At 36.8% G+C, this 22,447-nt stretch overlaps 1 protein-coding gene across 8 annotated transcripts in view; it reads right to left on the bottom strand.

Annotated features, from left to right (window-relative positions):
* Nucleotides 1–22,447, bottom strand: part of LOC117214204 (cAMP-specific 3',5'-cyclic phosphodiesterase-like) — a 349,894-nt gene that overhangs the window by 147,394 nt on the left and 180,053 nt on the right. For 2 of the 8 annotated variants that reach the window (XM_033460091.1, XM_033460092.1), the window contains exon 1: nucleotides 2,863–4,159. The exons of 4 other annotated variants lie outside the window; for them this stretch is intronic. In XM_033460091.1, the coding sequence (XP_033315982.1) occupies nucleotides 2,863–3,890 (1,028 nt within the window). In that variant the 5' untranslated portion in view covers nucleotides 3,891–4,159. Of the gene's footprint in view, nucleotides 1–2,862; nucleotides 4,160–22,447 lie in introns of those variants that run through there. 2 more of the 8 variants (XM_033460093.1, XM_033460094.1) reach the window with 1 other exon arrangement.

The following is a 22,447-nucleotide window of genomic DNA, read 5'->3' as shown; positions in this document are numbered from 1 at the left end:
TTGGACAATTACATTCAGCGAGTAGCCTGAAGCTTACCCTTGGGAACGTGCTTTGTTTCATGTCGATATCTCAATTCGTTTCCGAGATACTGGCCTTTAAATTCCTACGACGTTTAGTATGGCGTGACTATGTCGGCGCAACGCAGATTTTCCCGGAAACGCGTAAGTTGCTACTAGCAATAAACCCGCTGACTCAACGACTGGCACTGACCAGCGCACGCCTGACTATAACGGAACGGGTCGGTGCGTGAGTGCGAACGAAAGGTCCAAGTGTGTTGGAGCGAGACGCACACAGTTAGTATGAAAAATTAGACTTGTCTTTAAACGACGATATCTGAAGAACGGAGCGTCGTATCGACATGATTCAAAAAGCATTTTGAAGGGAAGATTTTCACACGTTCGATAGTGTCAAAAAAGTTTTCGTTGACTTTTGCGTGTCTGTAATATGAGACGGAAAAGAATGTGAGATTTTAATGAGTCTGAGGAATCGGATTGAGATTTAGATTTATTTTGTAATTAAAATTGACACGAAGTTCTATTAATTTTCATTTATTTCCTACGTACTACGTAATGAGATTAAAGTCGATTGATACTAAAATGAAATTTTTGAAAATATAATACGTCGAATAAGTTTCAGAGGAGATTTTAAATTTCTCTTGTATTTATTTTACTGTTCAAGTTGAGATGAAATTTGGTTAGTTTCAGACAATCTCCTTCGTATTATCGAAATTCTGGGTGGATGAAAGCTGTATGTAATGAAATGAAATTTATACAAATTACCGACCATATACCAATGGAAATATCAAAATCCATTCTCATTATTCAAATTGACACAATTTTACGAAATTTCGTTAATTTCTATTAATTTGCTGCATATTATTTGGCGTTTATAACAGATTCCGTGTAATTAACGTGATTCTACTAATCGCACGTTTCTTTTAACTATGTATGTCGTTTCGTTGATGAATCTGCGTGTTCTCGTGATTAATGAAACAAATAACCGCATAATCAATATTTCCACCGGCTGTAAATAATTAATGGAAATGCTTTATATTATAATCAGCGGGCAATTATTGCGTACTCCAATTCGTCCAAGTCAAAATGAATAATTAATATTATTCTGTGCTTTTTCCTCTCGTTCGCCAACCGAGTCGTTTAACAATAACGGAAGGAATTGTTTTTCGAACAAACAACATGACCTTTACAAATGAAGATTCATTTTGTTTCTCATTAAATCCTGTATTTTACGCATTTCGAAGTTTCATTCGGTCAAATTAACTTTTTATTCGGATAAATATTAAAATTTCCATACAGACAGCAATAAAGATGTATTTCTATGGGTAATTTCGATAAAATTAAATTTTAAATTAAATTCGAATTCATATCAGATGCAAGGAAGTAAAGATTATAAAGGAATATTACAGTCGACTCCTATTATTATCATATATAAATAATCGAATCTCTCTAAAAATAGGCGAATGCTCTTATTGAAAGCGGAAACTGGGCCAGCAAAACGGGGATTCGTGTAGCTACGTCGAATCAAATCAATCTGTTAACATACCCAATCTTCGAAATTGCTCGACTCGAAAACGTGCGATCAGTGGAAATGGTCGGCCACGATGTCGTGTCACGAACAAATATTCCACCTAATCACCACGATCTCACAATGTCATCGTGAATGTTTCTACCTAAGCTTCCATTATTTTTAATTCTATTCTAAAATTAGAATCGTGGCAAATCCATTAAAATGATGTTTTTTAGACTCCTTGTTTCTGTTGCTATACTCTATACTACATTTTATAGTCATTTGATTATAGTCTCGCAGTTATTATGTTTGATAGTCACATTATAATTACATGTAATTACTGACTCATAGTCAGTACACTATATTATCTTTATGAGGGATTACTTTTCTGTAAAAATAGAAAAATACATATGATGATAATATTCCATTATAATGTTTATTCAGAAAATACGAAAATGATATGTGTGGTTTAAAACCTGTATATTTTCATAGACTGATCTAAATTGCAATATATTTGAAATCATACTATCCTAAAATTGTTAAAGACACGAATGAAATCAGAAATGAATGAAGAAAACGCTGAATCCAACTGAAGCTCAAATTTAATCATTGCACAGCGTTCTAGGTTCGAATTGATTCGAAACATCGAGTTGTTTCTCTATGCAAAGGATGCAGTCCTTGACCAGAGAAGCGAGAGAGTAACACTAAAAGGGTCATGTGTAAACTTTCCTCCATAATGAACTCTTACTCAATGTTAATTAGTGGTAACGTTAGATTAGAGCTTGGAAAGCTTACGTGGCTAGAAGCCCAAGACTCATTTGTTTATCTCTTCACTAGGTAGGTAAAGTCTGACTTGCTTCCTTCGCCTGGATGGGTTGAACATGCGAAGCTTACTTAGGATGGCTCAACGCTTCATAATATCTAGGAAACTACTATTGACGTCTGAATCTTGTTTGACTAGGTTAGGTAATTAATAAGATTTATATCTCAAAATCTACCTTTAAATTTTCGCAATTCCACTTCAAATATTCGTTATTCAAATATCTCAAATACCAAAGTTCCGCAAATTTTTATAATCTCATATGGCAACATTTTTTAAGATTCCTATCAAACTAAGAATTTTCAATTTCCTCCTGAAACCAATAGACAACAGCCAACATAATTAAGCATTATAAGAAGCGTTAGCCTTCACGAATCTTAAAATACAAAAAACGCAACGAAACACCATTTACCCATAACATCAAATGTAACAATAAACCCAAATTTCACATTCTGATTACCCCACATCTCGACAACAACTCGTTAACGCTCAATCTACGTATTATCTTACTACTCACTCTAGGAACACGTCGGATTCGCTTCTGGGTAACACCAACCTCGGCAAAACGATCGCCTTCTTGCGTCTACTCTTCAGCGTTTGCGCGGAAAACTGGAATTCCATAGATTGAATCGGCGAGTATGGACTCAAAATGGTAATCTTCCTGTCACTGCCACCTGGACTGGTCAGAGAAAACACATTGGAAGGCGGTGGTAAACTAAGATGCTGCGGGATTTTTCTCTCCAGCCCAGTATTGGCAAACAGACCACGTCTAACTTCGGCATTTAGACTCTCCTCTCTATGAAGATCGTCGCTACTCTTTGACTCAACGGTCATGATCCTCCTAACATCGCTGCTAGAAGATGTCAGGAAGCTCCTGTAATGACTCTTGGAACTTGTCACGTGAGACTCTGAAGACAGCGACAGAGACTCCAGGCTCTTAGAATCCTCTATGTATCGCTCATCCGCGCTCAGAAAGTTCCTCGAGGTTCTAAGACTCTCCATAGATCGAACTGTCATCTGAGTCTCACTGCCGGTGGTTAGAAGATGCTGTTGTTGTTTCTGAATCTTGGACAGACTCTTCACTTCGGGTTCGTAATCCTCCTGACTCGACGAAGACTGAGGGCTTCGATGGAACAGACCTAGACAGGCAGATCTGTTCTCAGGAAACCTGGATATTTTGCTCCCACCCTCGCCCACTCTTAGGCTGGTCCTCGTAATAGCCTGCTGTCGAGTCATCAGAAGAGACTCTGCTTCCTCTGGAACGTCCAGGGAATGGCAATGTCTGTCCGAGATCCTGGTACCCTTTTCATCGGTCACTAGAGGCTCTGAGGTGTCCTCGTCCTTTGAGATGTTCTCCACTTTATTATCGGAGGCACCGTCCATGGTGTCAGAATCTTCCGTGGAGTCCCTTTGTTGTCTTGCTTCGAACCTGTTTTTGGATATAGATTTCGAAGACAATAGGAGCTTGCTTTCTGATTCTTTGTGAGACAGTTTGTTGACCAAGGTTAGAGATTCTCGTTTCTCATCTGTGTCGTCATCATCCATTTTCTAGAGTTTCTGGGTAACCCACAGGTTGACGCGGAGGTAGAAATGGTTTATAGGAGAGGATTGGAGAGGATTTTAAATGGCATAGGCAGATTGAGTGGGTTTGGGCTGAAACAGCGCTGACAATCTCGTGGTTCGGGTCACGGGTGACCGTATCTTGATCCCTGTTGGGTTTCCCGAATCATCACAATGAGAATCACAGTAGCCACGATACGGCTCGAGCCTATTTCTGTCTCTTACGATGTCTCGTTCGATGTTTAACTGGGAAGCTGAAAGAGTTAAGACCTGTGTCTTTTAATGTCATTGGGCTTTCGGGTCTTTTCTTTTGGAGTACCTTTAGTCACCTTGGAATTTTTTGGTTTCTATCATTTTGCATTAGAAATTTAATTAAATTCAATTTTCAACTGGAACGTATCAGCCATTCTATGTTTGAAATTCAATCGAATTTAATTTAAGATAGAAGATTATAGTTTCTACCATTTTATCGTTGCAACTTAATTTAATTGAATTTAATTTTGAACGAAAACTGACGGTTTCTGTAATTCCGCATTTGGAATAGTTGCGACGAGAGATTTAGCGAACTGTTTGAATCTGGATCGACTATAACCAAACAGGTTTATCATAGTTCTCCTATCGACTAGATAACCCGATAGATTAACCCAGAAACGTTTGGCTCTCAAGGATTAGCATGCTTTCGCGTGAGCCTATATCCAGGTACGAATCGTTATGGATGAGCATGTTTCTCTCATCTAATTTCAGATCGTTCATTAACTACTAGCGATATTTCGAGTTCAAGTTATCAGGCAGACCTTGATGAAGTTGATTATGTTCTATTATTGTACAACAGATTTTACGATGATACGCATTATGGCTATACACATCGATAGTAATTTATTTTCGCGTGACAAATTTGCTAAATTTTTAATGCAGGTATATTTCGATTTTTCTAAGACTGTCATTAAAGTTTTTTAATTTTTTAGCTGAATGGACGAATAATAAAATATTGCTTATTTTCGACCCAATAGCCTAAATTTGAATAAGATCAGGATAATATGGAAAGAAGTGATTAATTCTCAAATATCATCAAATCTACGAAAATTTAATTATCGCAGATCAAAAATCCTCTGAAACTGAAGCATCAGTGGACCATACACATAGCAGGAAACACTATCAGGTTTCTCTACCTTTGACTATTTTGTACTAGCGATCAATTTTCCACGAAACATCATCCTTTCTCCTTCCTCCTTCGTTCCACTTTCGTGCAGCTATGAAAAGTCGCATGGATGAGAGCCTGGAAACGGAAGATCGATCCGTCTCGCATCACCGGTTGATCCAATCGTCGTTAGCATCGATTCTGGCGAGCGCGTTAACGCGATTGCCACAATTTTACGACGGCAACAATCTAATATCTCACTTTAAACGATCAGTCGAATTGCCTGAAGTGGCATTAGGTTAATCGATCCCCGGAAAATCCAGTTTTAAGCTTTTTTCCTCTGGATAGACTCGCGAACTATACTATCGATCTCGAGTTTCAAAGAACAGTAGAGAATTAAATAGTTTTAATTTTTGAAACTGGATTTTACAAAAACTGTTGCTTACAGATATTGCCAATTACCGAGATCTATAGACGGGCTACGTGCTACGGTTTTTCAAGTTGAAATGGGTCGTTGTTTTCGAATTCCATGTTTCAATATTGTTACATTATTAAGTTAATTTCATGCTGGTTTGCAAACACAACGTTTCATTTGGAACGAGACTGGCATTGAAGGCTCGAACGATCGTTATGGAAATTGATTGAAGCGAGTTTTCGAAATCACCCGACACTTCAATTAGCAGTGGGACAATTGTAAGTATGTGGAACATTGTTTATCGGAAGTTAATTGATTCTCTGGTAATATATTTGACAAGCACGAGATGAGATGATATACAAATGATTTTATCGTTTGGTGTCAATTTAACGGCAACTTTAGTTCAAAAACTAAGAAACACGTAGACTGGTCCAAGCACGTAATTCGCGAACGCGTGTGTTAAAGAGGCTACCTCATTTTCGAAACAGGTCAAAACCGCCCCACTCGTAAAACCTACCCCGCTCTTCTCAAGAATGGTAATCGTCGTGCTGAAAATGGAACAACCCTGTCAAGGTCTCAATTAACCACTTTAAAATTAATGCGAAGCATTCACGGACGCAAAACCTATTAAGAATTTTTAAGTTTCTCGTCGTATGAACCGTACAGTCATCGACTATGCATTTCGAAATATAATACAGTCATCGACTACGAATCTCAAACTACAATATAGTCGTCGACTATAAAACTCAATTCCCATTACGAATACTAGGTACGTCGATAATTTCAAACGCGGCACGCAAATAAACATTAAAAAAATTCCAGTAATAATATCCAACAAAATGACAGATAAAATGACGGATAAAAGAAAGTTGATAGTTAAAAATGAATAAAGTTCGTAGCGTATCAATTTTCAGAGTTTCTTCTACTCGCCGTTATAACTCGAGTTGATATCGAATTCCATCTGTAGGCGAAATGAAATCAGAGCCAGAGGACGAAACAACTCGCCACTGAAATTAAGAGAGAAATTGTTCAGATCGAATTAGCGACGCGTGATTAATTCACGCAACTGCCTTTGAAAATGGGATACGTCTGCACAGATGGTCTCCAACACGAACAATATGAACAATAGATGTCTGCTCGGACGCTTCTCGCTTTGGCACGCAAATGGCGTTTAATTTAGGCGACGATTGCCAGGGGAATGCGTTCGATATTATGGGACACCGTTTCATATATTCTTGGACCCATCCACTGTGGGAGATGATCGCCTGGAGCACGTTCCTAAATTTATTTTCAACAGCTTTAGGATGAGTCGTTTCGAGGATCGAATGATGCTTATTAATAGATACTACGGTAGCATGAACATTGGCGCGAGTTCGCGAACCTCAAGTGATTCAGTGATTTAGTATGTTAGGGGAATCTTTTATAGGGAATTATCAGGTTACTGCGTTTCCCTTTTCGTATCATTTTTGCAATGCTCTTTGAAAAATGCTCTATGGCTTCTATCAGTCTTTCGGTGCAAACGTTCTTTTAACGAACAATTCGATAAATCAAAATATATTTTCCTTGTTAGATATTGCAATTTTTATCGCGCTCGTAATTCGCGTTAATCGAGCTGCAACATCCCGAGGCTTTGAAAGGAAAGCCTCAGTTTTTACCAGAATACTCAACTACGATACTTCACTCGATACCCAATCCTAACCTCAATGTCAAGGATTAAATCAGAAGCTTTTGATTCCTGAAACAGAATCTATAGAATAGTACTTTGTTGTAAACTCAACAAACGATCTAATTTCTCCTGGTTCCACCGTTTTCCCGATATCTTTTTCCCTTTGCCAACATTGCTCGGTAAGCAATCTCCGCATTACGCTCCAATTAATTATCCTCTACGCTCATTCGAGGTTGCAACGAGGGGATGAAAAGTTCATGCAGACGAAGAATCTCAATTACATTCGGACTTCGTTTATTGCCAATTATATTTATAATCGACGCAAGTGTGCTCGACGATTTTATATATTCGCGTGTATTTCAATATTATTGAGAGGATTGATAATTCCTCCATTCTCTGGGAATCGCTTTAAAACAAAGCAAATTGTTTTGCGAAACGTGACACGAAAAAACATGACGATTAACGTGAGGTTGTTCGATTGCTATTATATTTTCATACACGTAATATACGCTGTGACTCATATCGACTCTCGAATATCATTCAGGCGAATATTCCCCGAGACATTGCCGCAGTTGCCTCTCAGGATGTTTCCGACAAAACATAATTAATGGAGGACCTTCCGGGTCAACGATCACGTTACTATCGTGTTGCAGGAATAAAGCGACGACAGAATGATAAATCCTTGAAAATAGAAATATTTGAATTAGATTGAAATTAGGAAATGTTAAAGGAAATAGACGAATGGTTGAAAAGGGATTATCTTTCGAGGATTATAGTCCTTTCACAAACATTATGGCTGTATTGCACAGCTCTTTTCAAATAGAAATCTGCACGTTTCTTCCTTTCCGTGGATCCAGTCCAATCATCGCTCTATATAAACGGAGTATCTCGGTTGAAATGCGACAGAATACTAATTTGTGAAATATTCGAATAATCATTCTCACTATCTCGGAGAATAATTTTTATTATTTCGTTACCTCGTGAGATATTATAAATAAAAAAATCGTATTATCGTTTGACGATCTAACAGATAGATTTGCATAATTAAAAAGACAGTCGAAAGGAGGAAGCGTGGTAGAAATCGATTATAAGTGGAGATTATAAATAAAGATAGTATTAATGGATAATTTTTGAACAATCGTGAAAAATTTCCCGATACCAGGAAAACGTGCCAGAATTCACTCAGAATTCTTTCGTTCGATTGTTTAAGAGCTCTACAACTCGACCTTTGCCAATTTAATGCTTTAAGGAGCGAGGAACCATCCACCCACGTTGTTTCACGCGATTTATCGCGTCGACATTTAGTTACGCTTCTCTTAATCCGAGTAATAAAAAAAGTTTTACGCTAAGCCACCCACTCCACGTTGTTTAATATTACGAGCGAGTTGATATCGATGAAAGAAAAATATAATCGAAGAAAGAGAAGCATAGGAGCACTAAGAAAAAATAATCAGAAGAAAGAAGATACGATTAATCGCAAAATTGTGAAGCTCGAGAGTACAAGTCCTGCGCATGAAAATATAACCTGCAATCGAAACACTCGCAAAGAAACCGATGCGCTGCAACAGAAGGCAGAAAAGGGAATCAAAATCAAAATACAGAAGCCAATTAGTCCGAAACTGTGGTAGCTGGGAAGAATAGATTTTACACATGAAAACCCAATCCCTAATTGATACTTGTAAAGAAACTGGTGAGCTTCAACAAAAGATAAAAAAAAAGAAAAAGGATGAAAATTAAACTACGGAAGCCAATTAGTGTAAAAATTGTAAAGCCTGAAAGAACAGACCCGACACATAAAAGTCCAACTCCTAATTGTGACACTCGCGAAGACCTCGTAAAGGTACTGGTCCGCTTCGACCAGAGAGAAGAATGGAAAGCAAAAAGAGAATCAAAATCGCGAGAAAAAAGATCAACTAACCCAACGTCACAGAAGACCGACTCAGAGGCCTACGATACTATCATCGACGCTATCAGAGAATTAGATCACGCTGCGTGGGTCAGGCGTTCAGTCAGCTAGCACCTCCAGCGTGCTCATCGAAAGTGTTCCAGTTTCTCTGGCCTTTACGTTAAAGGCGAATTCCCACGCGATAGATTCTCCTCTCAGCGATTAGTTTTCGGATAATTTAGGGGATTTCATAGGCCAGGTGGGATTCTAGCCAGATTGCCAGAGTTGTAGGTCAAAGCTAGACTTCGTCGACTGTGAATCGCTCTGATAATACACGTTATTGCAAACCAGCTGTATGCATCGATCCAAGCAGATGCGATCCGCTCTGCACGCGCCACTTGATCATTGCCGTTTAGTAATTCACGCTACTGTGCACATTGTGCGGCGTGTGCCACCAGATTTCAGGTTTCGCTGTCAGACTTGTTGAAATAATCGTGGAAAGTAAATCATTCGGAGCTTTTAGGGAATTGGATTCTCTGGCTGCGTCTAGAGAGTGACTGCATAAAGTATTTAAGGACTATTGTATTTATTATGATACTTACACAGACCTAACCTAAATCAAAGAATCGATAGTCATAAGTACTTGGATCGTCGTTATTGCAGAGTCGTTTTCTTTCTCCGATTGTAAGCAATCGAAAATATGGACAATAAATATGGAAAATAAGGAATTTTGGTCAATGTGAAATTTTGGAGAATGGTGTTCATGGGTTAGGTGGTAGATTTTCGAGAGAACTTATGGCAGGAACAGCTAGGCGAAGTCGACAAGAAATCAAAGACTCCTTTTTGATATCGTCGTCGTCGATGAATTTTTCAGGGAATATTTCCATGACAAAAGGGACTTTGATTGACATCCGAAACATAGAGGAGTCAATGACTTTTTGAACGAATATTTCCTTGAAAAACAAAGGAAAGAATTTCTGCTATGATTTTTAGCAAAGTGGCAATGCATATTTTAATATGAATACTCTTTAACCCAATATGAACAAAGAGGTGTTGATGCCTTTTTGAAGAAATATTCTGTTGGCAAAGGTGGAAGAATTTCTGTGGAGATTTTCAGCAAAGTTTCTATACATCTTTCAACGAATATTTCCTAAAAAATATTTCTTTAAAAAAAAGGGTCAGAAATTCTGATCGCGATGCGAATCTAAACATCTATATCACATCTCGTCATCTGGCAAACTTGCTTGATCTCCAACCTTCACCTAACATGACCTACTTTAGTTCCCAAAATTATATAAATAGTTCTTAGAAAAGAAACAGTAGCGTAGTATCCAAGTTCTATCGATCTGTGAGTACCAAGTCAAATTCTAGAATTTCTAAAATTAAAGAATATTCAAGAGAAAGCGTAGAGAGGAAACGCGACGATAGTTTCGAGTTTCATTGGTTGATTCGTGATTTCCCATTGCCTTTCTGGACCTTCGCGCTGCTACTCGACACCTGAAGCGTTGCATTAACCTTACTGGACCCCGGAGATGATAAAGGCCATATTCGAAGTTTGCCCGAGTCGTTGCTCACGTTATGGCGAGACATTCTAACTTTAATATCGATCCGGATGGGTCTGAATAAGTGCGTTTGTCACCTCTCTTCTTGTCTTTTTTCTTTTTCTGATAATAACAGTTAATAATTTGAAATTTTTATCGTAATTTCTAATTAGGCATTTTCGTATAACACATAATATATGATTTATAATTTTCCATAAAAAAATCTCTCGGAATCTTTCCCCATTTGCCCAACTATTCGTTGCTAAATTATTGATCCAGGAAAGTAGTAATTTCGTTACTAAATATTTTTATATTTCTTAATTTCTTAACCTTCCTTAATCTTCGGTTAACCAACTGATACAATCTTTCAGTCATTCCCCACACCAAATACTACAATCTTCAAATTCGTACGATTACATAAAAATGTTATATATTCGAAGATGAAAGCAATTGTTTGCGTTCCAACGATCCTCGATTGTTCGCCACGATCGACAGTTCTCGTTAAACGAAACATTTAGAATCGGAATTCCCTATTACATGGCGCACGTTCTTGAAAAATAAACAAGTCGTGCATGAATATGTACCGTCGTTATTTGCATTTCAGACGAGGTACCGTGAATTTTCATGGTGACGAATTTTATTAAAGGCTTCCATCAATCGTGTATCGCCGCTCGAAATGCAGTTTTCCACCGGAAAAAAGAATTTATCGATCGTAAATAATCGCTTTTCGCGAGTGAAACGCTAGAGGAAATTCGGCACACGCTCGTTTGTTACGGTTGCAGGTGAATTACGGCGACATTTTCGATAAAATTCTCAGAAATCCTCTCCTGCTCAGAGATCGGTGTAAAATACGTGATTCGCGCTATTTCCACGTGTCTGTAATATTCGCAATTGCTGTATTTAATATAAAATATTTAGGAAACTTTTTTTTAATACAAGATTTTTGTCAAATTTCGTACGATAATTAATAGCAGGATTATCGGAATTTTGGAAATAAATTTTCGTTTCGATTCGGTTTGGTATAAAAATTTCGAAAAATCTGGATTTTAAGGAAATCTTAAAACTACGAATTGAAAAGGAAATTTCCAACCTTTTCGAATATAAGTTTGGAAATAATTTACGATGATTTCGGATTTTAATCGTCTTTATACATATTCTACAATTTTAGAAGGATATCAAAATTCGCATAACTCGAGGAAAATTCTCACAATGTTTTGCACAAATGAATTTTAACAGAACTGTCGAGAGATATCGATTTCCTTGACAACCAAGAGAAACATGCTTCTTGCGTCACAAGGAAAGCAGTTTTCGCGATCTTTTTGCATGAAACGAAGAAAGCTTCCGCAGTTGCAAAGGAGAATGACTCGTTAAGAACTTTCTCAACTAAATTCTAATCTCCCAGATGCAAAATCATGGATGTGACAAGAACAGTCTGTGATAAAAGAAAAACCTCTAAAATCATTCGTCTTTTAATAGGATCGATCCGTCGTCTAGCTTGATTGGAATGTGTGGCAACGTGGAGATTCGATAATCGAACAAATATTAAATTATTTCGCGAATTCGCGCTGCTTGGAACAGCCAATCGAACTGCCGAGTCGACTGGAGCATGCAGGACCCGTAGTTAATTGGAAGCTTCCATGATATTAAAGTTTAAATTGCCATCGAAGCTGCAGCAACTTTGGTTTTGCCAAACTTCTAGTCTCCCGACACTTCAATAATTATCTTGCTTATAAATAGGGTGTTTAATGATCGCGTTATCTCAGTAAATTATTAAATTAATTAGCGTGTTTCTTCTTCCTATATTTTTTTAGTCTTTCAAAGTACCAACATTTTTCGTGTTTTCATCTGTCTTTTGCGAAATTGATAAAACGAAAAAAGATAGAATTAGAGAACGTTGGAATTTTTCATACTTATAGCAAATTTTCCTGCTATGTCTCGGGTGTTCGGTTCTTCTAATATTATTTGACAAGTTTGGATATTTTATATTTTCACTACTTTTTAATGGTATGGTATCATTAATACCTAGAATACACATTGATCGACGATGAAAATTATTGTATAATAAGTATAATTATTAATGGAGATTCATTAAACTGCTTATATTGCAGTGGATCGAGATATTATAATATTATCTTTCGGTAAACTTTCTCTCTCTTATGAAAAATTTCTCATAATTAGTACTAATAGGTGAGATGATTAAGAAAGGTGATAAAGTCGAGCAAGATTCTCGAAACTCCATAAATAACGATCGCGTCTGAGATAATAATTATCCAGGCAGAAAGAAATGAAATTACAGTTCATAATTAAATCTTGCTACTTGCTAACTCGATAATTTACAATTATTACAAATTAATCCTAGCAACTCGTGTACTGTTATACAAAATTTCTTATTCCAAATCTTTCGTTTCTCAATTTTGTAATTTCACGTCCATCTAATCGACGAACTCGTAACTCCAAGTGTTTAGGAAAATACGTATCTGCCCTATAAACTAAACGAAAAAGATTTCGAAACATACGTTCACAGGAACGAGAAAGAATTTCTCAATTTAAGAACAAATAAATAGACAAAACGAAACGTTGGAAGGAAGATTGGCGAAATAAAATTCGAAAGGTTTCTCATCGAGAGTTCGATAGTATCGTTTAGCGAGCTTCTTGTGTAAAGAAGAGATTGTGGATTTCTCGAGCGATGCGAGGAGAAAGAGAGAAAGAGAAGGACCAACAATTTCCAATCACGAACGCAACCTTTTTGTGCGAGAGGATTTTCCAGCGAAAACTCCCGCGAGAAAATCTATTTTTTCAGGGAACGTTGTCTGCTCCTCGGAGAATCCCTCGAGAGTCGAGTTAAACTACCTGTTTAATTTATTTATGAGCGATTTCTATGCGACCCGTAACTCGTGCTCTTTTACTCCCTTCGTATTATAACGAACAGAAGCTAATTTTTTTAATTCTATTTTGTTTGCTCCAAGGGCTTCACCTAATTGCTTTAATCTTCGATATTCGTTGTTACTTCGTTTAAGAACGAACTAATAAACGATTTGTTCGCAATTGTCATAAATTGATTTGTACGCGTGGAATTCAATTTATTTTCCTGGAAATTCGTTTACCTGCAACTAACCTTGATTTATGCATAATTGCTTTAATAAATTCGGAACGAAGCATTCAGAATCCTCCTAAATGCGTTTGCAGATATGTACACGTTCGTGATAAATTCGACGATTGTCTGTTGCAACTGAAATATTCTGGCATTTTTAGGAAGTCGCAAAATTCCAATTCTTCGATTTTAGAGGAAAGAATTTAGCAAAGTAACGATATCAAGTATCAAGTATCAAGTGTCAATGGTATTAAATTACACGCAAGCGAACATACTAAGGAATAAAAGGTGACATCGTGCCGTGTAAAAAGTAATAGCAGCTTCGTGAACTGAAAAAAGTTTGTTGCAATTTAATCCAATGATAGTATCAAGTTAGATAAATAATTATTAGTCAAGTATCAGTGGTAATCATGGTATCGAGTTACAAAAAAAGTAAATATCATCGATACGAAAAGAAGATACCTCGTAATATATCTAATAATGATATCAAGTGTCAAATTAATTAGCAGTCAAGCGTGAATAGTATTAAATTACACAGTTTCACGCTTACTGCGTCAGAATTAGCAGTTCGTCCATTTCACGTGGCGTGGTAAAATAAATCGTTCCACAGGCATCGAGCAGCATTGGCTATTTTTCACGTTTCGCGGGGGAAATGATGCGAGTATCGAGGATGAAACACGGCCAATCCGAGCTTCTCATACAATCGACAACGACCGATATCGATCGACTTGATTCGTCAATTCCCCTGCAACGTTTCGCTAGCGATAAACCATTTGTTTATTCCAAAGATGCTGGCACGTTCCATCGAACGTGTAATTTTAAGAAAAATTCTTTTTATTTCGAACATGAATCTGTGGCAATAAATTAGAATGTTCCAGAGATCCGTAAAATAGGATATCCGTAAAATAGGATAACTTTTCGGATATCTTTTAGAGTCTTTTAAGTCTTTAAAAGTTGAGAAATTAAAAAATAATCTATGCGCATGAAAAATTAAAAAGTTTGGAAGTTTTCGTTTCCCTGGGAATTTTTTAATTTTTCCAAAATACCATTGTAAGATCAGTATCGATACTAGTATTATAAACAAATAATAATGAAAATATTCGACAAAATGTTCGATGAAAATACCGTGAAAGCCTGTGGGAATATTTTTTATCCTTTCACGGAAACTCTCCACACAAGATTTGACATATTATTTTCTGTTGCATGAAAAATACTGGAATTTTATTCCGAAATACTTAATCCTCCAATTTTTCCCGGCATCTCCCTTTACAAAGTAATCATCCCACAATTTTATTCAAAAGAATGGAGCATCCATATAATTAGATTATTTAACGTGAACATTGTTCCCGTTACGTGTTATTTTAACAAAGGACGCACTCGTTCATTGTGAAAGCAATACTACCTTCAATACTACACGCAGAATACGAAATATCAACTCGTTAAAGTAACATTTTTGTCTGTAACGCTCCTACCTTTATAAACTTTACAATGTTCGTTCTTTTTATCAGAGACACGTGTAACCTTTGGTAAATGCGAATGGTAAGAAAGTTAAATTAAATGAATTTATAGGAATGCATTGTAATTCCATATGGAAAAATAACATTTACATTGTTTGACAAAGTCTAATTGGAAAGTCTAATTAAGACAAAAATTCTGAACTGTAATTTATTTTCTTTCTAATTTGAAACAGTCGTATTCTTAAATATTTAATAGCAAAACTCTGCTACCAACGTTTTTTAATTTCAACCGAATGTTTTCATTTTTCTGCCAACAATCTTTCAAACTTAGTTCTATGAATTTCTGTACTCCGCAATTATAAGAAGGAAAGGTTCTTTTATCGTGGCATTTTCCGTGTTTCGCAAATACACAACGATATACGACAAAGTTTTTAACAAAATTTCATCGTAATTTCGACGTAACTGTCGCTCTCACTCATTTAGGGAAATAAAGAATTTCACGAAAAATTGGAGAAATTGTGATAGACGAGTACAGATTTGCCATCTCGGAGAAAAAAGCTTATCGTTTAGCTGACGTACAAGTGCAGTTGAATTGGTTAATCACATAGACACGGAGCTCGTTAAACGTTCGAACGAATTCTCATTTAACTCTTACTTTAATTACACGTCCACCGTTTTGCATTACGTAAAAATGAATCAAAATTGATGAAAGAGAAAGATAAATGTCGTCAAAAACGGTGCAGGAGTGTCTTTGAAAAAAGTTTGACGTTTTAAATATTTAAAAATCATGTTGATCTGTTAAGGTAAACATATTGTCCAAAGTTTATTCAAAGAAAATATTTCAAATAAAATTCAATTAAAAAATCCTTCTAGTATTACACGCTAGAAGCCAAGTATTGCATACTTAAAATGTAAGATCACATTCTACTTAATCTCATGCCATTCTATACAAATCTACAAATGTACTACAAATATGAAACAGAAATTGTATCATATTTTGCAGGAATTATCAAATTAAAAAAATATGTTCGTACTTCTACAAATTAGAATAAAATTCGATTGAGAAATTCTTTGAGAATTATACACCGCAAGCTAGTATCGTGTACTTAAGATACTTGTGATATGAAATAATGGTTTCTATCTAATCCCTACGATATGAAATAGTGTTCTCTATCTAGTCCTGTAGAAACGATATCAAATTGATATCACCAGTAGGACGACGGTAGAATGTCCACAATACGATCGACCGACACGAGTGCGTCCTAACTGGCAGAAAGCGACTATGGCATTTTGCATAATTCAAACTGAAGCCTTTTAGCTCATTGTTCCATTTTCATCCTTTCTTCAGCAACCTTTTACCTGTTTCTTCCCACCTCGCTCGTCGTTTTAGCCTATTTCCTTTATCAAACATCGTTATACTATAATTTTAAAAAGGATACGGGGCAATTGTCTCGCCTGATCTCTAAAAATACTTTTTTCTAGAAATGCAGTCTACCACTTATACCGATTATAAGGGTAGCAAGAAAAATTAGGACTGCTGCTAATTTACTATGCCTGAGAAAGAAACATAGAGGCAAAGTAAAGATTAAAATAAATCACGAAATTTAGGAAAGAAAACTAGGAAACGGCACACAAAGCGTTCGATAGAATTGTTCTTCGTGAAACTGTGCTCTTAAATAGAATGGAATTTGTACCGGATGAAACATATACAAATCGTAATCAATTTATTAGAAGAGCAAAAAAGTATACAATGGGGCAAAATATTTTCAGGAAATATTTTAATAGAACCGTTAACAGGATTCCTCGATTCTATCCACCGCCCGTTTTAACTGAAAATACAAGAGAAACTGCAAAATAAATATTACAAAAAAGGAAAGCAACGCAAAGCTAAGTTCACCGAGCAAACACCGTTCCGCAATTGTTAAAATGCTTCTCGACAAAAATAAAAACCTAGCTGCGTATTTCATTAATTTCCCTCTAATTAAAAGAAAACTTTCAAACGAATACAACCTCTTTTCTATTTCTCAAATACTATGAGAAGCTTTTTAAAAGTTTAATCAACGGTAGTTCAAGGGGAGCAGATACAGTATACTGCAGTTTCAACAGTGGCAATTCTTTCAGGTTGCTGGAAATGGAAAGCAGAGCCATGGGCTCCCTTAAAATACAAACAACCCTGTGCAGTTCTCTGCAACTAGTTTGTATTTGGTGGAGCAACGAGCACGAATTAGCCCCGGGCGACAGCGTTTTCTGGGCTCAAAAAGATAGTTTGTCCACGTCGCATGGAATCGTCTCGTCGAATTACAACATGTCGTAGATACGTTCGAACCAACTGGCAAATATTCGTCGGTCTTAAAAGGGAAATTAGTGACTTTCAAGTGGCTTCCATTACTGTTCCATGCATGTTGGCTATCTGGCATCCAACGAACGAAATTTTGGAACAGATACGGACGCTCGACTTTGCGCGATGTAAATTCCTCGCAACTTGACATTCCAGGCAAGTTATAGTCGACGATAGTCGATGTTGTAAATTATATCGTTATAAATCGGAATTGGAAATAATTTTCGAGGAAGATTAAGGAATAATTTTACACGAAATAAGAATTTGTGATTTTAAAGTAAAATTTTACTTCCAAATCGTTGCAACCACCACAAAACAAAGTATTGCGTTACGTTTGAATAATCTTGTATTGGTTTTTTCGTTTTGAGCGATTTCAATGGCATTGAAAGCTCTCCCCGCCCCACACACACACACTCCAGCGAATAATTGAAACGCACGAGAGGCAGAAATGGCTGGAGGGAAGAACAAGATTGGACGCACGATAACTGGATTAAAATACATACGAATAACGAGAGGAATTCGCGGATCGAGGATCCGCGATTTTTGCGCTTGAAATTGATAATGGGCCGGGATTTTCCAATGTAGAAAGAGTGGTTGTTTCTTCTCTCTCGACGAAGGAGAAATTAATCGATAAGTTTAAAAAGTGATTTCAAAAGGACTCGACCGATAATGCCGTGTTTTAATTCCTTTGAATTAAATCGCATTTCTTCAATTCGAATTTATTTGATATATTACACGTAAAGATTTCAATTTACGCAGAGAACAATGCGTCTTGATTTCTAGAAATTGTAATAAATTCATTCGCAAGAATCTTTGTGAATCAGATTCTGGAACCATTCGAAGTATTCTAGATAAAATTTTTTGATAAGAAAAGTAAATGTTTGTCGCAAAGGATTTCGAATGTCTTGTTTCGTTGATTTTATATCTTGTCATATTTATTTTTAACATTTTCGTTCTGCCAGTGACTACGAACGTGATTTAAGCCAAATATTTTCTTCGCAAAATTTCTCGCATATTATCGTACCGTAACATTGACATAACGTAAGATGAATTACAAATTCGATACAACTTCAAATTTTAGGCTTTTCACGATCCATCGTTTTCATAATCGTCACCACGTATAAGAATCAATATCGTTCTCACGTATTGCGATATAAATTAACAAATAACGTGAAAGCACTCGATTACAATATTACGTTATTATCCCCGAGATAAATTTGAAGGGACCAGTCGCATTGTAACATTATCCATCGTCGACAGTTTTAAAGTTCTGTTGCAAAATTTCCCCAGTCTGTGCAAGGTCATCGGGGACAATCATTTCTCACGTCACGTTTCTTGGCGTAATTCGGGTTTTCGAAATGATACGCGGTGGTTAGTTGGCAAATAATTGTTCGGCCATTTTCTACACAACTATGGACTAAGTATAGAAAGACATATCGAGTTGTATTTAGGAACAGGAGAAACCGGTTTCGTGGCACCGCAAAGTGCTTAGTATCAAATTTGTGAGAGAAGTGAATTATCTTCTCGACTAATAGGCTAATGACTCCATTACCGTGCTTTGACGACACATTCGCTGTTATTTTGGTGTGTGGTAGAAGCAGTTGGCGGCAATCGCCCGCCACAAAATGCGTTTTCCGGTAATTGGAAACGTTTATTCGGTAGATGTAGTTTAAACGTTATAGCAAAAGAATAGAGAATTTCTAGAAACATTCATTGACAAACAAATGTCGAAAAGGAAGATTTTTCGATGATTAATAACATCTACAATCCTCTGCGAACCTTTGCGAATCAACAAAATCCAGGATTAGCTCTCGAACTTCAGTCACCTGGTATTTTATATTTAAAAAAATAAATTCTACACTCCATAAAATTATTTCTCTAAAAAGAAATCTACCAGTACATAGCAGAGTTCAGAATGCTCTTCAAACCTCAGCAAACCAGCGAGGTCTTAACGTTTTTCCTCGCGTTGGAAGAAAAATAAAATCTCTGTCGAATGAGAAATTTCAGAAATAAAATCTCGTAATGTCTCTTCCAAAAGAGAAATTAGAAGATCGTCGAGCAACTGAATGCGACCTTCCTCAAACCTAATCGTTCGTCCACGACACATTCCGTCACTGTGTCGCGAAAAACGCTAAATAGTAAACCAACGAAGCAATCGATCAACAACAGCAATCGTAGGATGCCCCACTTCCGGCGTTCCCCTTATCAACTGTACACGAATAGCATCGTCTGACCACGATCATCGTATTCTACTGGCTCGTTTGGTCGATACAAGCAGCAAACACGAATCAACGTCCATTAGCACAGATCTGTGACAGATAGATGAAAAAGTTACCATCACGCGAGGGCTCCATTTTTTCCGTCTTTTTTTTAACTTTTTATCTCTCTTTTTCTACTTTCTTGGAAGTACAGTGAAGTGTAAAAACGGCATTTAACAATTAAAGAAACAAGAACCTGCCAGCTTCGTAATTTTTCATGCACGCAAAGTGTTTCGTATGATATTCTTCGCGATAAATTATTACTTTTGCTTGGTGTTAATTATTCTCGGTTAATTCAGTTTCAACGAGATTGACGACGAATAATTTCGTTTTTTATAAGTAACTAGATCGTTCTATGGTCTGTGCAATTAATTTTTATTACCATATTATCTTTCCAAGGTAGATTAAATGTATTTTGCGACGGTTAATATTTAATTTTTAATTTTCGATGCGCAATCTCGTAACCGAGTTTCTGAACCGAGGTTCCTGCTACATGAAATTTCATGCGCGTGCTTTGTCGTACGAACGCGAATTTTTTAAACAAATACGTTAACTGATCGAACACAACTATAGATCGATTAACTGACAAACGAACGTTCGTCCGTATTCAGAACAAATTCCATGCGTTAAAAATGGAACGCATCGACGCTACGAAGAAACGACATAAACAAAAAGCACAGATGTCTTCGGTTCTATGAACATCGACTCCTATTGTTCCAACGAATAAAAAGAAAAAGCAGAGGGGATAGCCGATAAACAAGGTTTTCAATTGTTTAACAAGCCATTTTTCTGGTTATCATAAATCAATGGTTAATAGACAACACGAGTATTGTTCAAGTAAATTTTACTAAGAAACTCTTCAACCATTGGATTGGCAACTAAGCGATCGCGGATTTTGTCATTAAACGGTATTGACTTAGTTGCCAACCCAATATATCGTACGTGAATATTCTTCAAATATTTTCTGCTCAAATATGGATGGAATGTACCGCAAATAAATACATTTTACCTAAATATTGTCGAGATATATCTCATTTTCGTCAAATTATTAAATGTCTGATGCTGCTATACTAATTGTAATATTACGATAATATGTTTAATTATAATCCATTGAAATATTCTTCAAAGGCATTCGATTATGATATTGCAAATATCAAAATACCGCTGAAGCCTGACATCGAAGACAAAAATATTCGAAGCGAATCGTCTTGAGCATCGAAAATTTCTCGAATTCCCTAGTCGAGCCGATTAAGATCCTTCTATTTCTGTCGCCAGCGCCCCAAGTGCGACGCTTACTAATTCGTCTCCGCGAACGAAAGAGGAACTCGAGCGAAGAGACGCGCTCGAATGTTGACCCGTGTCGACGTTTTAACGTCGTTGACAGTGGAACGGTAGGCGGCGTCGCGTGGGAACGCGTGAAATGTGGAACGATCGGTGTGAAACGCAACAGCTGCGCGGAAATGTTGAAAAAAACCGATCGAAGCTTCGAACTGCGTTCACTAGCGATGATGCGGAGCGAAATCTTGGCAGAGGAGATGGCTTCTGTGCTTTTTCTGGCGCTCGCATGCTCGAGATTTTGGCTGTCCGATTCGAGGGTTGGGCCAAGCGTTTGAGACACTGAACTCGTGTTCTCTAGGGACCTTTTTTTTCTTCCTAGGAAATAACAGGTTGAGGGTCCACAGGTTTGGATCGGCAAGTATCCGTTACTCGTTGGCTGTCACGAGTGTTCTTTCCTTTCGACAGACATCTAACTCTGACTCTCTAGCGACTTTCTTCTTTCTAAAGAATAGGAGTTCGAGTATCTGCTTTGGTCCCGGAAGTTACTCGTTACTTCGACGCGTGACAAATTTTCGAACGGATTAAAAAATCGAAAGTTCACGGTTTACCAAATGGCGCGACCTTAAAGAACAGCCGTCAAAGGGAAGCGAAATTCAAAAGCGTTGGAAATATTTTTAGAGATCGAGTCACAGGTAGGTACACATGGAAAAATCGCGAACAACTGTGTGACACCGACAGAACGGTTGCATATTTCGCATTTGTAACATTCTATTTATTAAATTAGAATCTATTAGCAGGAGTTTCATTGCTCTGATAAATATTCGCTGGAATTGCGACTTTTCAACGGAAACGGGCATCCGTATGATATGGTTGACATAGAAACGTGATGTGAAAATACGAGAACCCAGGGAATCTCTACTATCTTCTCGAACGCGAAAATGAAAAAAAAATCCTGTTATCTTGCGTGTAAAATATGATTAGTTTACTCTCGTGCATAACTAGCTTCTCTCCGCAGATGTCTTTCTCACGTCGAAATTTTTTGCCAAGTAACATTTGTTCATTCTCTTCGTGTAACAACCGAACGCGATCTCGTAGAATTTATTTTAAAGACATTTATTTTTGTACCATGTATATATTCTTTCGTGAAATACTCGAGTAGGTTAATACAATTATACATTATTTTCATATTTTCTATACCGTATTCTTTATTATACGTTATATACATAATAATCTAATATAACGAGCAAATATATTCCTGTAGAATTTATTTCGTATTTTATCGAGTATTCGATTATTTGTTTATTTAGAATTCATGTCGCGTCTTACTTAGAACGTGATTATTTATCTATTTAGACTTCACTTGGAATTGAGTTATTCAGTTTTATGTTAATCTGTTCTTTCGCGTGGTAATGAGATTCTTACAAAGGTGTCCTTCGTTTAATTTGCTTTTTAAAACGATCATTAGAATGCTGTCA

This window comes from Bombus bifarius, unplaced genomic scaffold (genome assembly GCF_011952205.1).
Source record: "Bombus bifarius isolate JDL3187 unplaced genomic scaffold, Bbif_JDL3187 scf7180000009200, whole genome shotgun sequence".
Lineage (NCBI taxonomy): Eukaryota > Metazoa > Arthropoda > Insecta > Hymenoptera > Apidae > Bombus > Bombus bifarius.
This window is presented reverse-complemented; position numbering and strand designations above follow the sequence as displayed.